This window comes from Petromyzon marinus, chromosome 35 (assembly GCF_048934315.1).
Source record: "Petromyzon marinus isolate PM22_M1 ecotype Great Lakes invasive population chromosome 35, UKy_Petmar_22M1.pri1.0, whole genome shotgun sequence".
NCBI classification, from domain to species: Eukaryota; Metazoa; Chordata; class Hyperoartia; order Petromyzontiformes; family Petromyzontidae; genus Petromyzon; species Petromyzon marinus.
This window is the reverse complement of record NC_133701.1, coordinates 3,368,085-3,381,937: the sequence shown is the minus strand read 5'-3', so window position 1 is coordinate 3,381,937 and position 13,853 is coordinate 3,368,085. Positions and strand designations below refer to the sequence as shown.

General features: G+C 58.6%; 1 protein-coding gene across 2 annotated transcripts in view; it reads left to right on the top strand.

The window, feature by feature from the left end:
* Nucleotides 1-13,853, top strand: part of LOC116948855 (protein patched homolog 1-like) — a 59,325-nt gene that overhangs the window by 36,349 nt on the left and 9,123 nt on the right. For both annotated transcript variants that reach the window (XM_032966022.2, XM_032966021.2), the window contains exons 14-20: nt 753-1,314; nt 1,446-1,758; nt 3,341-3,483; nt 4,592-4,772; nt 8,438-8,718; nt 12,270-12,407; nt 13,014-13,156. In XM_032966022.2, coding sequence (XP_032821913.1) covers nt 753-1,314; nt 1,446-1,758; nt 3,341-3,483; nt 4,592-4,772; nt 8,438-8,718; nt 12,270-12,407; nt 13,014-13,156 — 1,761 coding nt within the window. The remainder of the gene's footprint in view (nt 1-752; nt 1,315-1,445; nt 1,759-3,340; nt 3,484-4,591; nt 4,773-8,437; nt 8,719-12,269; nt 12,408-13,013; nt 13,157-13,853) is intronic.

Genomic DNA, 13,853 nt, shown 5'->3' with positions numbered 1-13,853 from the left:
TGTCTTTTTGGGATATTATCTCGAAGAAGCACCTGGTAGCCGGTCCCGCCGTACAACGGGCAAGATTTAAACTCTCTCAGAAAAAATTATCCACGTAAAAGTTCGAGAAACTTCTCATGTGGTGTCATTGCTGCCTGCACCCTGAGACTGCTCGCAAAACAAAAAAATGTAGGGCTGTGGAAAAAATAATTTTGGAAGGAAAGAGAAGAAGAGAAGAGGCATGATTAAACGCAGCGCAGACAGTGAGTTACTTGCGTGGCATTCTCTGCGACATTTGCATGGCGGGCCGGGCCTGTGGCCCGTGGAATGTCCCGCGAGCGCTCGGGGGGAGGAGGGGGATGGGGAGGTCACAAGGGAGCGCGGCAATTAGGCCGAGGTTTCCCCGGAGCCGACACAAACGTGGCTGCGGCTGGAGCCTCGGCAGGGACATGCCGTTCGTTGTGCGGTTGCAGCATCCACAGTTTAAAATTAAACACATTTTCCCCGACGTGAAGTCCCGGAGCTGTTGCTCAACACAGTTATTCCAACCATGCTATACATGTATAAACACGGGCAGAGGTGCCCCCCCCCCTGTAGGCATGCAGACTACCCGGGGCAAGTGCATTTTGTGCGAAGCTATTAAGGACAGTACAGCACGTGAGAGTGCGCGAGACGGTGCCTGCGCGAGATCGTGCGTGTGCGAGCGAATGGCAACACGAGCTCGCACCGACCGCACGAGCCTAACGCACGAGCCTGCACGCTTGTCCCCACAGCCCGTGCGCCGATCGCGTGGTCACGGTGCGGCCCGGCGAGTACCGTGAGGAGCACGGGAGCCTGGGCTCCCACTCATCCACGGCCACCACCGGCAGCGGCACCAGCACCGACGCCGCCAGCATCGCGGCCCCGCGCGCCGTCGCCACCGCCACCTCCTTCCCGGCGCACGGCCACGCCACGGCCTTCACCATGCGCGCCACCGTGACCGCGGTGGCGCGCTGCGACCCGTCGGGCCAGCACGTCATCACCGTGCTGCCGGCGGCCGCCCCGCGCGTGACCGCGTACGCCGTCCCGGTGGAGGCGGCGCCCGCGCCGTCGCCTTGCTCGCGCCGCTCCTCGTGCTCCTCCTCCTCCGCGCCCGGCCCGGACGCCTGCACCTCGACGCGCGACCTCATCGCTCAGGTGGAGGAGGCCGCGGGGGCCGCCGGGGACGGGGCGCCGGCGCCGGGCGGGGAGCGCGGCGACTGCTCTCCGCGAGCGACCGGGTGCCTGGGGAAGTGGACGGCGTCGGAGTTTGCGCGCGACCGCTACGCTCCGCTGCTGCTGAGGACGCCCGTCAAGGTGAGCGGCAACTCGCGGCGCTCGCCGCTCGCGCGGCCGCTCCGTTTCGTCCTCGCGGTTCGTCCGCGGCGCCTCCGCCGCCGCCAAGTTGCTCGGCCCGCGCGTTCAACCGTCCTACCCGCGGCGCGCAGGCGGTGGCCGTGGTGTCGTCGCTGGCGCTGCTCGCCACGTGCCTCTACGGGACGACGCTGGTGCGCGACGGCCTCGACCTGATGGACGTGGTGCCGCGGGGCACGCGCGAGCGCGCCTTCCTGGAGGCGCAGGCGCGGCACTTCTCGCTGTACGCGGTGCACGTGGTGACCACGGCCGGCGTGGACTACCCCCGGGCGCAGGCGCAGCTCTACGCGCTGCACGAGCGCGTGGGGCGCGTGCGGCACGCCGTGCGCCACCGCGACGGCGCCATCCCCAAGATGTGGCTCCACTACTTCCGCGACTGGCTGCTCGGTACGCCCCGACCCGGCTCTTGTTGGGCCTCTTCCCCGCTCCCCCTTACGCACGCGGCACCGCGCCGTGTCACCTGGCGCTCGCCGGGGGAACGCGAGGGAAGAGGGCGAGAATGTTTTAGGGTCGACGTCGCTCACGCCGCCGTGAAGTTCTCGTGGCGTTGGCGGTTGTTGGAGCCACTCTGCTGTTTGACGCGGGGCTACGATAACGGTGGGGGTTGGGGGAGCGGCGTGGGATAGGAAGCGGTGGGGAGCAGGGAGTGGTAAGGTGTAGGGGGTGGCGAGCGGGCGGGGAGGGGAGGGGAGGGCGCGCCCTCGGCAGGTGCTCCGTAGCGCTTCTCAGGAACACTGCAGCTGCGACGGCCATACGGCGTTTGTGCAGAAGAATAAAAAAGAAAAAAAACAGAGAGTAAGAAAAAAAACTCATCGCCCTCCCTCTCCTCCCGACCCACCTCGCACCGCTCAGATGATGGCAAAAAAACTCCTTAGAGCTGTAGAGGGAAAGGAGAGAGAGAGAGAGAGAGAAAAAAAAGGGCCGGGTCTCACAGCTGAGGCTGCGGCTGGTGGTCGGTAATGAAGTGAAGATGTGAACATGCGAGCCTGGCTCCGAGCCAGCCCGGGCGATCATCGCCCCCCCGCGACACGAGCCCCACGTCTCCCCCAGCGGCGCGGGGGCGGCCGGGAATTTGCGCTCAAATCTCGCGATGTGGAATTCCGCTCTGCGCCGTGCGGAGTGCGCCGCCGTGAGCCGGGCGGTGGGGGGGGTGGGGGGCGTGGATGGGGGTGGGGGGGCCGTGGGTGGGGGGGTGGGCGGATGAAGGAGGGCGGCCGCGGGGTTGAGGGTGTCGAGTTGGGGCGCAGCGCAGGGACGGAAATTTGGCAGCGAGGGCTTTAAGCCAGGAAACACGAGCAGAGCTCCTGTCAGCCTCCAAACACGTCCAGCGGAGTGACAGCCCATAAAATAGGGGGTAGCAGTAGTCTCGGCCTAATGCGGGGAGTTAGCAGCACTCTACATGGCTCTGCCACTACCAAGTTTGGGGGTAGCGATGGGGCGGCCGCGACGTCTCTTCATTTGCGCATGTGGCTACCGCCGTGCGATGTGACGCGGGTGGATATTAGCAGCCGGTGAGATGGCTTGGCCTTACCAAAGATCGTCGCTGCTCCTGTGAAGAGGCAAGGTTTGTCTCTGGATGACTCCTCGGTCATTCGTTGCCCACGTTCGGCAGAACGCCGTCGCTCGTGTTTTGTCCGTTGAACGGCTCGTCGCGCCTCAAGGTGGCGACAAGAGAGAAGCGACGCGACACCGCAGCGCCTGCATCAGCGTTCGCGCCGTGCGCGAACGCTGATGCAGTGCTTACAATCCCAGCAACCCGAGTTTACGCTAACGGCAGACGTCGGTGACGGATATCTGAACTGTGTTGACCATACCGCCCCTTGCCGCGCCGTGCCAGCCTTTATAAGCGCTCGCTTACGGCACTTGCCCCAACAGTCTGTGACAGGCTATACGGGGGGGGGGGCACCTTTGTCTTTGTATTTACGCCCGTGCGTGTGTGTGTGTGCGTGTGTGTGTGCCGCCACCCCAGACCTGCAGAAGGCGTTTGACGCGGAGTGGGCGTCGGGGCGTATCTCGCGCGAGAGCTGGCGCAACGGCTCCGAGGCGGCCGTGCTCGCCATGCACCTCATGGTGCAGACGGGCGACCGCGAGCAGCCAATCAACTACGGCCAGGTGCGACCGCGCACCCACGCGATGCTCGCCAGGCGGTGGCGCGGACGCCGCCGGGCACACCGGGCGCGGGGTGCGGGCGCCACGAGCGGAAGCAGCCGTTTAAACGAGCTCTTGTATTTAGTTTCATCGGTGATTAGCGCAATTTACAGTTCTTCTGTTGAACGCGGTGCCACGGTGAAATCTTTGCCCTCGTATCTTATTGTTATTATTATTGCTATCACTGAACACTGATCGCTGGATTCTCGCGTTTCCGTTAAAGCTGTCTTGCCGAATAAACGACACCTTTCCTTTTGAGTTCCAAAAATCCCACCGTAATCCGGGGTAATACCTCTCCAAATCCAGCAAGAAAAAAAAACAAACCGCACGAGCCGTGGGCGGCCTGCGGGGAGGAGAGAGCGGATCGGGTTTGATTTCCGCGCCGCAGTTTGAAAGCCCTCTCCCCCGCGCCCTTTCAGTGGCTCGGAACCACGGGGAAATTTACCGGTGCCGCGCTGCCGGGATCGTGGTGGGCGCACCGCATCGGCGATCGTGGGAAAGGCAGTGTGAGGGGTGGGGGGGGAGGTGGAGGGGGCAAGTTTTGGGGGGGAGGGAATAGGAGAGCCGAGCAGTTACCAATCAGCCGCCCCCCCCCCCTTCGCACTTTTTGCCAGCCGACCCGGTTTGCCTAAGAGCAGCCCCCCCGGGTGCTCCAACGGGTGTCTTTAATTAGCGAGGCGAGGTGGGAAGAAGGTGGACGGAAGGTGAACTCGGCGACTCGTTTGGGAAAGGCACACAAGGGACGCGTCTGCCCCTCAGTCACGATCGGGGCCGTGTGGACGAAGCAGGGGGGCAGCCACCTGTTCTGAATTTCCTCGTTTGGAGGTATCCAAAAAGAGGGACGTTAAGTCCCGGTTGTTATCAGTTGCGTAACGATAATGCACCGCTTCCAGACAATGTAGCTCTCCCCTCTGCAGGTACTGTGAGATATTCTTTTCTCCACGATAAGTTCAGTTGTTTTGTAAAGTTGTGTCAGTTGCGAATTTTTTACGCGTCTTAATTCTTTTTTTTATTGCGTCCGCAACTCAACCGCGACTCCGCCGCTTGTCCCCCCCGCGCCTTCGCCCCTCAGCTGCCGGCGAAGCGGCTGGTGGGCTCTGACGGGATGATCGACCCGGACACGTTCTACGAGTGCCTGACGGCGTGGGCCAGCAGCGACCCCCTGGGCTACGCCGCATCACAAGCGGCCATCCACCCGCAGCTGCCCGAGTGGATCCACGACAAGTACGACTCGGACCCTGAGGGCATGCACAGTAAGAGACGCACGCGCGCGGGCACGCACGCACGCACGCACGTGTACGTATGATAGCAATGTCAATTATCCAGAAAGGCTTTGCCGAGTCTCGGGACTCGTCCTCAGGAGCGTCCTGCATTGAGATGCTGAGCCAAGTGTTTTGCTGGCCCGAGTTTCACGAATCTCCACGTGATCCGACCGACCGTTGCCTCCAAAGGGCTGGAACGCGTGCGCCGGCCACCACGTCGTTGAACGAGCAGGCCTGCGTGGGCACCTTGCCACAAGGTTGTGGCGCGTCCCTATTAGGCTCGACGCTGAACCCGGGGGCGAGTGTGGGCAGGGTGCCCGCACGCGTCCCCAAACATCCCCCCCCCCCATCCCCTCCGCGTTCTCCTCCACCACAACAATTCAATTTATTACATTTGATCTTTTTTCTTAAAACGTTTTCTCCGTTTTTTTTTTTTGCGCGCGGATTGTGTTTCCTGCGGCTTGTATTGGGTATAAATTGAGTCTTTAACAAACGCGCATGTGGGATGCACATGTACTGGGCGACGTTTTTTCTTTTTTCGACTGTAAGAGGAGCGGGCGTTATAATTCCATTATGCGATGCACGTGTGGCATTTTGTTTAAAGCCAAAAGTAACGGAGAAAAAAAACCGCCCGATATAACGCCGAGGCCAACGCCTCACCCGGTAGGTCACCCATGGGCCCCCTGATTGGTCGCCTCTGCGCCAAAACCGAAAACCTTCAAAAATTACAATCAAACAGACTGGACACGCTAAATCACCCCACCACCCTCCCCCCCCCCCTTCCGTGGTGAGGGTTACGGAGCCACGCGGGCGATCATCGCGGCTCGCACGTTCCGTGATGTAGTCGGCCCCGGTTTAATGCCGGCTGCTTTTCGGTGGAAGGGCCCTCGGTGTCTGGTTTAAAGTTCAGGGTCTGTTTTCAGCGGAGATGTTTTTAAGTTCCCGCTTTTAATGTTACAGTCTCCCTTTAATAAGGAAATGTTGGATTAATAAGAAGTTCTCGGTCACAGGGGAAGAAAAGAAACTAAATTAAAGGCCGATTTTTTTTCCCGCCCCCACCCATGAAAGGTCAGCTGGAGGAAAGAATGCACAATCGCAGCCGAAATTAAAGTGGTTCAATAACGCGGCACGATGCACTGGGAAAAAAACATTCCTGTGCAGTCTTGAATCAGAATCAGAAAGGGTTTTATTCGCCTTGAAAGTTCGCACAGACAAGGAATTTACTTTGGCAGGAAGGTGCATACATTCAACATATAGGAATCTTAAATAAGTGGTATACAAGTCTAACTATACTATACTTGAGCTCCACCCACGCGGTTCCTCCCGCGCCGTGGTCTTAGCCGGGGCCAGAGTTGAGGCCTCACGTTGTTGAAAAAAAAACACGCAAAAAACTCTTCCGATCGCTGGGTAGGGTTGCCGACCGTCCGGTGCTCGACCGGACTGTCCGGTTTTGGACCACGCTGCCGCGTCCGAAAATCAGAAGTTCCTTTTTTGTGGCACGTATTCGACGGGCAAGGTGTGTACCACGCACGTTTTGACGGGACTGGTTTCAGCTGGTCCACGGTGTGATATTTAAACCTATCGGATGACGGATTTAAACATGTAATGTCTTACTTGGAGGGATGTAATTTAGATCATGTTTGTTTATTTACTTATTTATTCGTAACCCATGACACAAATCACGCTGCGATTAAATGACGGCGTTCCGTCAAGCGGTCAGCGAATTTCCCCCCCCCCCCGCCCCTCCCAATATTTTCTGTTTTTTGGGAAGTAAAAAAGTTCGTTACCCTCCCGTCGGGCCCTTAATTATCCATCGCGATCGTTCCGCACGCGTGCGCCGCTCTGCGACACGCACGTGCACGCTTACCTCCGCGCGAGTGAGGGAGACCAAAAAAACCCGTAAGGTTATTGACAACTGCGGATGTGTTTTAGATTACGGGATCGGAAAAGCCCCATCGATTCGGAAGGGGGTGTGCTTGGCTACTGTGAGTGTTTTGGCACCTGTTCCCACCACACGGTGGTCCGGTGGCCGGGGAGGAAAACGCGGGCGGCTGGAGGGATTAGCGGGGAGGAAGGGCGAGGAGGGGCTGGTGGAGGAGAGGGGGGGGGGTTGCGTTTGAGGGAGGGGGGGGAAAGGGGGCCCGGCTGCTAAGTGAGGCCCATGGTGTTGCTCCCAGAACGCACCAGGGATTTCGTGGTCGAAAATCAATCACGGCTTTTTGGGCTCGGGCAAAGTGAGGCAGGGAGTTTGGCGGAAGAGACTCGTGTGTAATTGAGCAGGCTGCGATGAATAGAGAGAGGGAGGGAGGGAGAGAGGGGGAGGGTGGGTTGAGCCTGGGTTCCGAGGTGAGCCGCCTCGGGCTAGCTGTTTTCCATCCCTCTCCACTGGACACTTGCCAGACCCTGCGATGCTAATTAAAATGTATGGGCCAGCACCGCAGCAGGCAGTGGCCCTGCCTGGCCTACCAGTGTGGGCTTGTTTTGTACGCAGATTTTTATCATGCTATTTTACTTTGCTCCTTGTTCATCCTGGTAATTTACATTTTTTTACCATCATTTCATTTCGACGTGCCGATGACCAATGCTCGGCCACTGTCAAGAAATTCCATGGCTGCCCACCCCCCCCGACCCCACCCCCTCTTTAAACGAAGCCGTAAAAACAAGCGAACGAGCGAGCCGGCGGACGGGCGAGAGGGCGTCTGTTCCGCAAGGCGGCGTCCGTTCAAGTCTTCCCGTGGCGGGCCGTGACGCGTAACAGAGGCGTCCGTTCAGGTCTTCCCGTGGCGGGCCGTGACGCGTAACAGAGGCCGTTAAACGCGGGGCCTGCGGCGAGAGCCCCCGCGGCACGACGATGAAAGCTGGGAGCGGCTGGCGGGGGGGGGTCACGGCGCCGCACGCCCCGCATCGGTCACTGCCTCCTCGCGCCACCGCACACATTCTTCATCCCTCTCCAAAGCGCGATCACCGGCAGCACCGGCGGAGGAGAGCCGCGACGCCGAGGGACTCTCGCGCTACCGCGTCCCCCGCCCCACCCGCCCGCCCGCCCAGATGGGGGCCCGTGGACGATCTGAGCGGCCGTGTTGTAAAATAATCAAGTTGTTTTAAAACAAAAAAAAAAGTGTTAAAATATCTACATCTTCCATTGCGAGTCGGTCTGTCGGTCACAATGCTCACTTGAGTGATGTTCTTTGTACGGAGATGAGCAAGGCATCTCCCTGAATGGAATGAACCCAGGCACCTATTGCGTTGATGATGACCTATGTACAAACGACGAAATTCGACCGAGGTGAATAAAAAAATGTACGAAAAACCTTCGTTACGCTGATCGTATAGGGTTTTAGAAATGTATCGAGTCTCTTCCCACTCCTCTAATTTTCTTGAGTTGAGAGTTGGGAACTCTTTCGTGAAATGAAGAAAAATGCAGGCAACTTGACCCCCCACGCCTTTGTTGTGTCCACATCGGTCACTCGACTATTTGAGTCGGGAGTAATGGAACCGACGCAGATTAATTTGGAACTAAACAAAATTTGATCACGATAAAAAATTTTACGTGGACACGCAAACGCAAGTCTGCTTGCTCTATAACCCACGACGGTCGGGAACGACGCCTAACGATGTCTTGTCCTGTCCCCGTCCTCCCCTGTGCCAAACCGCAGTCCAGGCGGCGGCGCCCATCGAGTACACTCACTTCTCCTTCTTCCTGGGCGGCCTGCGCGAGACGCCCGACTTCCTGAGCGTCATCGAGACGGTGCGCGCCATCACCGAGGAGTTCAGCGAGCGCGGGGTGCCCTGCTACCCCAGCGGGCTGCCCTTCCTCTTCTGGGAGCAGTACGTCGGCCTGCGCCAGTGGCTGCTGCTGTCCGTGGTGCTGGCGCTAGCGGCCGCCTTCCTCGTCACCGCCGCCTGCCTGCTCAGCCCGTGGACGGCCGCCATCGTGGTGAGTCAGCCGCTTGGCCCGCTCGTTGCGCTCTCGTCCCCGGCCAGAACGCCGAGCGCCGGGCCGGCGATCCACTGCTGCCGCCGTCGGACGGTACCTTCCCACACGACGGTGTCGTCGGTGCCAGATTCGAACTCGGGCTTTTCGCGGCGCCGGCTCGGTGTCTCTCTGAGGCCTGAGCCACCTGGTCCACTTCCAGCTGAGCGTATGTTTTAAATATGCAAATCTGTTGCGTGTTAATTTACTCGATCGGAAAATATCCGGGCGCGTTAATCCGTTCGGAGGCGGTTTGGCAGTGGCACGAATCTATCCACGCTCGCTCAGGACGTCTCATTCGCACGCTGTTTTGTTTTCGTTGCGTGTACATTGTTGTTTTTTTCGCACAAAAAAATTATTGGAATCCGCACCGCTCATGAACCGCGGCGATGGTCTCTCAACGGTGCAGCCGTGAGACACGGGGGGGAGGGCCCAGAGCCGAAGGGATTGTGTTTGTGTAAAAACCAGCGTTGATCCCTTGCGCGTCTCTCTCTCTCTCTCCGCCACTAGCCCACAGCGAGCCCCCGTGACCCTCTTTGTTGCTACAGCTTGCACTTTTTAGTGGCACGGAAATGGTACTTTTTTTCTCCAAACAATTACCTGGTTGAAATGCGGCATAATTTCCCTTATTTTTTTTGCGAACGAAGCTTAGAGTCCATAAAGCTGCCTGGAGGTTTAACGTTGGGTGCACGGTTAATACTTCTTGGTCATCGCCGGGTAAATTATGATGATTCCTTCTGGCCAGGGGTCCGCCGCAGCTGTGGGTGCCGCGAGGAATTATCGTTGCGCTTCTGACGACGTCGAGATGGAGATCCGCGTTTGTTTTCTCCGAGGCAGTCGCCCCTCCAGCCGTTCCTCCCAACCCCTCCTCCTCCTGTTTGTAAATGCATGCCAAAGAAGAGGTCATGTTTATGTCTAGAGAGGGGGTGGGGTGTGCATGAGTGCGTGCGTGGGTGTGTGTGTGTGGCAGTGTAGCGGGTAGGCTTGCTGCACTACAAACCCGGACACGCGAGTTCGACTCCCGCTCACGGCCAACATCGGTGACAATGATCTGAACCGGTTCTGGGCCTACCATAGGTCGACTCAGTCTCAAATGAGTACCTGGTGCGGTGTGTAAACCGCCACTGGGGAGACAAAGGCCATCGGGCGTGGTGTTGGCCACCCACCCCCGGCATTCATAGGTGCTCGCTAACAGCACTTGCCCCAAGAGTCTGTTAAGGCTATAGGAGGGATCTTTGTGTTTGTCTTTGTGTGTTACGGGGAGTAGTGGTCCACACGCTGTGCTCCAGATCCACTGATCAGCGTTTAAATTCCCAGCAACAGCCAACTTTGGCGGTAACAGAACTTGTCCTAGGCCTCTCCTCGGATAACTCGACCACTACAATGAGTACCTACCTGGTGCACCTTGTAAATGCCATCCTTGGAGAGACTAAGGTGGCCGGGCATGGTGCTCGCCATTCCACCCCCTTCGTTTGCTGTCGGCGTTAATAGGCGCTCACTTACCCACAGCACTGGCCCCAACAGCCTGCTCATGGCTATACGGGGGTCTTTGTTATTAGAGAGAGGATATAGGCATGTGTGGGATGACAAAAGGGGTTGTGTGTGATAAGAGTGTGTGTGCATGTGAGAGCGAGCGATGGGAGAGAGCGGATGTCTTTGTGTAGGTATGAGGGATGAGAGAGGTAGGTTGTGTATGTGTGTGGGATAAAACAGGTGGTATGTGTGTGTGTGTGGGGAGGAGGAGGAGGAGAGTGTGTGTGTATGTCTGTGTATGAGTAATGGGAGAGGCTGCGGGGTGTGTGTGTGTGGGAGATCGCGCGCGTATGTGTTTGTGTCAAATAGGGGGTTGTTTGTGGGAAGACAGAGGCCACGTGTGTGTGTGTTTGGGATGGGAGGTGTTTGCGGCACGAAAAATAGATAGAAGTATGTGCGCGCGCACGTGTGTGTGAAATAGGAGGGCGAGTGTGTGTGGGATGACAGGGAGCGCGAGCGTGTGTGTGGCATGGGAGAGGAGGGAGGGGGTTGTGCGTGTGTGGGATTTCGGAGGTCGTTTGTGTTTTTGTGGGGTAGTGGACACACACACAGGAAGTGACATCATGGCACTGGTATGCCACGGCCTGGCAGCTAACTGAGCGTGCGAGTGGCTTAAGAGAACGGAATCGGGGGATTAAACAGCGCCTTGAAAATGTGGAATTAAAAACGACATTCCTGCCGGAGAGGGCTTTGAAAACTCAGCTCGGGTTGTTGACATCCAGTGTCGGATGGGAAAACCGGCAACATTGAGCAGGCAATTGGTGGAAGTATAACCGTGATGCCGGAGCTGTTGCCGCAGTGCTAATCTACAGTTGAGAATGTCAACGAAATTACCGACACTCAGGAGATGGGTTGGTAAATGAATAACGGGCAGCGGCGATGCGTGAAGTTGGGAAGCGCACACTGCTACTGCCATACTACTATCTCCTGTCCCGAGCTCACAGGGCACGGAGAGGTCAGGGCGGGTGCCAGGGGTCAAATATTCCATGTGGGGGGGGAGGGACTATGGGGGGGCGGCGGGGGGGGGCTGAAGTTGTGAGTGAGTTGGTGGGAATGGGGAGGGCGAGGATGTTGGTGACGCCGAAAGAAAAATGCGGAGCGAGATCCGGACCAATTCCTCGTCATGTTTTGCACAGCAGAAGGCCCCTGCCTGTGTCAGGGAGCAAGCCCGATTGGTTAAGGGGATACCCCCCCTCCTCCTCCTCCTCGCCACTTAACCCATCCCCCTCCTTCCGCACACCCCCTCACACTCCCCCACCCCTCCTGTGTAAAACTGCAAAGGCCATTTGCTGGTCCACGACCCCAGTGTGGAGAGAGAGGCCCTCACACCCCCCTACCCCCATCACGTGGGGCGAGGCGGAGAGATTCAGACAGGAACAGGTGGCCCTTCTTAATTTGTAAACAACGCGGGGTAAGAAACCCCCCCCCCCCCCATCAAAATGGGGCTGACGGCCGATGTGAGTGAGCAGCTCTCGCCGTGGCAGGGAGAGAGGAAAGGGGTCTTGGGAGGTGAAGCCACCTCGGAATGAGCATGGCCGCCGTGACCCCTATGCGACCCCAGTGGCTCAAGTCGATGGATTCAGACCTTTCGCGGCCACTTCCCACCACAACGTGCCGTACCGATGTCCGCCCTTGTCAAACAACTCACCCGCCGCAGTCTTTGAGAGAGCAACGTGGCCGCAGCCTGGCCCTACAAAACAGTCCGATGGATTGTCACGACCCAGGGCCTCGATTCCATTTCAGGCTCCACTCGTCGTTGTCGCGTGATTCCCTCGTTGTGCTTGTGCTCGTGTGCACAAGTTCCGTTCGCCTCCATTAGCATGCAATTATTGCATAGGCAGAAAGTATCGGATTCTCTCACGATTCAATGCGTGTATCGTCGCCGCGGTAATAACCGATGCGCCGTGGCGCCGCTGCTGCCCCGTCGTCCCCATGACTCCAACCTCTGACCTCTAGCTTCGTGCGTTGCTCCTCCACTCCAGGTACTCGTGCTGGCGGCCATGACGGTGGAGCTCTTTGGCGTCATGGGCTTCCTGGGCGTGAGGCTGAGCGCCAGCCCCGTGGTGACCCTCGTGCTCTCCGTGGGAATCGGCGTTGAGTTCACCGTGCACACAGCGCTGGTGAGTGCCCGCCCCCCACCCCCTTCACTGACTTCCTTCCCCCGACCCCCGCCGCCCCACGCCCTGTGCCCCCTACTCTGACTTCTCCTCACCCCACTCCACCACCGTATTTTACTCATTTGGGGTTTTCCATCACATTTTCTTTCGCAAGTTACTCGATCGGAATTGCACATTGCAACCATCGCCCCCTACCAGCAAAAACTTGGCAGGACCCTCCTGAAAAAGTAATGATGACAACAATAATACGTCAATATAATTGCAACCTGTGCCTTCATACATAGCTTAGCAATGATTTCCCGAGCCCTGACAGTTCGATATAATTGTTGTGATTTGGTGCTGTGTAACGGCACCAAATCACAACAACGGCGCGAGTGGTGCTCAAGGCGAGATGCTACGGCGGTCGGCACGACGCCCGAGGGGTCACCGTAGCGAGGGGCTGTTCTAGCGAGCCGGCTATGCCGTAACGGATAGGTGCGTGTGCGGGTCGAAGGCCGCGTTCCAGGAGGCCCCCCCCCCCCCCCCGTGTGTGACGGGCGCCGTCCGGCCTCCTCCTCACCCTCCTCCTCAACCTCCTCCTCATCCCGGTCCTCCTCCCCGCCGGCGTAGGCCTTCACGAACGCGACGGGCGGCCGCGACCGGCGCGTGGCGGCGGCGCTCGAGAAGACGCTGGTGCCCGTCCTCCACGGCGCCGCCTCCACCTTCCTGGGCGTCGTCATGCTCGCCGCCTCCGAGTTCGACTTCATCGTCCGGTGAGCGAGGACGCCGTACGCCGCGTGCGCGCGAGTGTGTGCGCGTTGTTTCCGCGTTGCTTTATTTTTATTTAGCCGGGTGAAACCTCAAGAGACTGGGAGAATGTAAGTTTTGCAAGTAGTGACCTGCGGCGATCGCTGGAGCGGGCGCTGGTTCAGGAATTCCTACGAGCCCCGGTTCCCTCCAGTTCGCCCACCCGCACAATATTTGGGCCCCACTTGCAGCGTTCCCTCGCCATGGCTGGGGGGGGGGGGGGGGCTGGCCGCGGGCGGCGTGGGGGGGGGGTACCGGTCAAGTGCCACCCACTCCAGTCTAGAAGTGACCTGGGGAATATTTTGTTGAGAAATGATCCACAACTGCCGGGCCAACGCGACACATTTCTGGACTTACGAGGGCGTCGAAAATGCAACCACATCTCAGGGCTCGGCACAAGGAGCCGGGAACCCAATCAGAGTGTCCACGAGTTGCAGAGGGTTTTTTGCGTTTTTTAAAGGATTTTTTTTAATTCAGCCATGAGACAACAAGGAGGTAGGAAAGCGAAAGAGCAGAGAGGGAAAGCGGACGGCGACGTGACGATGTGGTACGGCGCGAACGAAGACTCCGGTTACAAATCTCGACTTGTAACCCGAGTTGAAATTCGTCCGCCCGTTGTCTCAGACCGTGCCGGGCCCTCGCCGCCGTCGCGGCCAGCCCCAC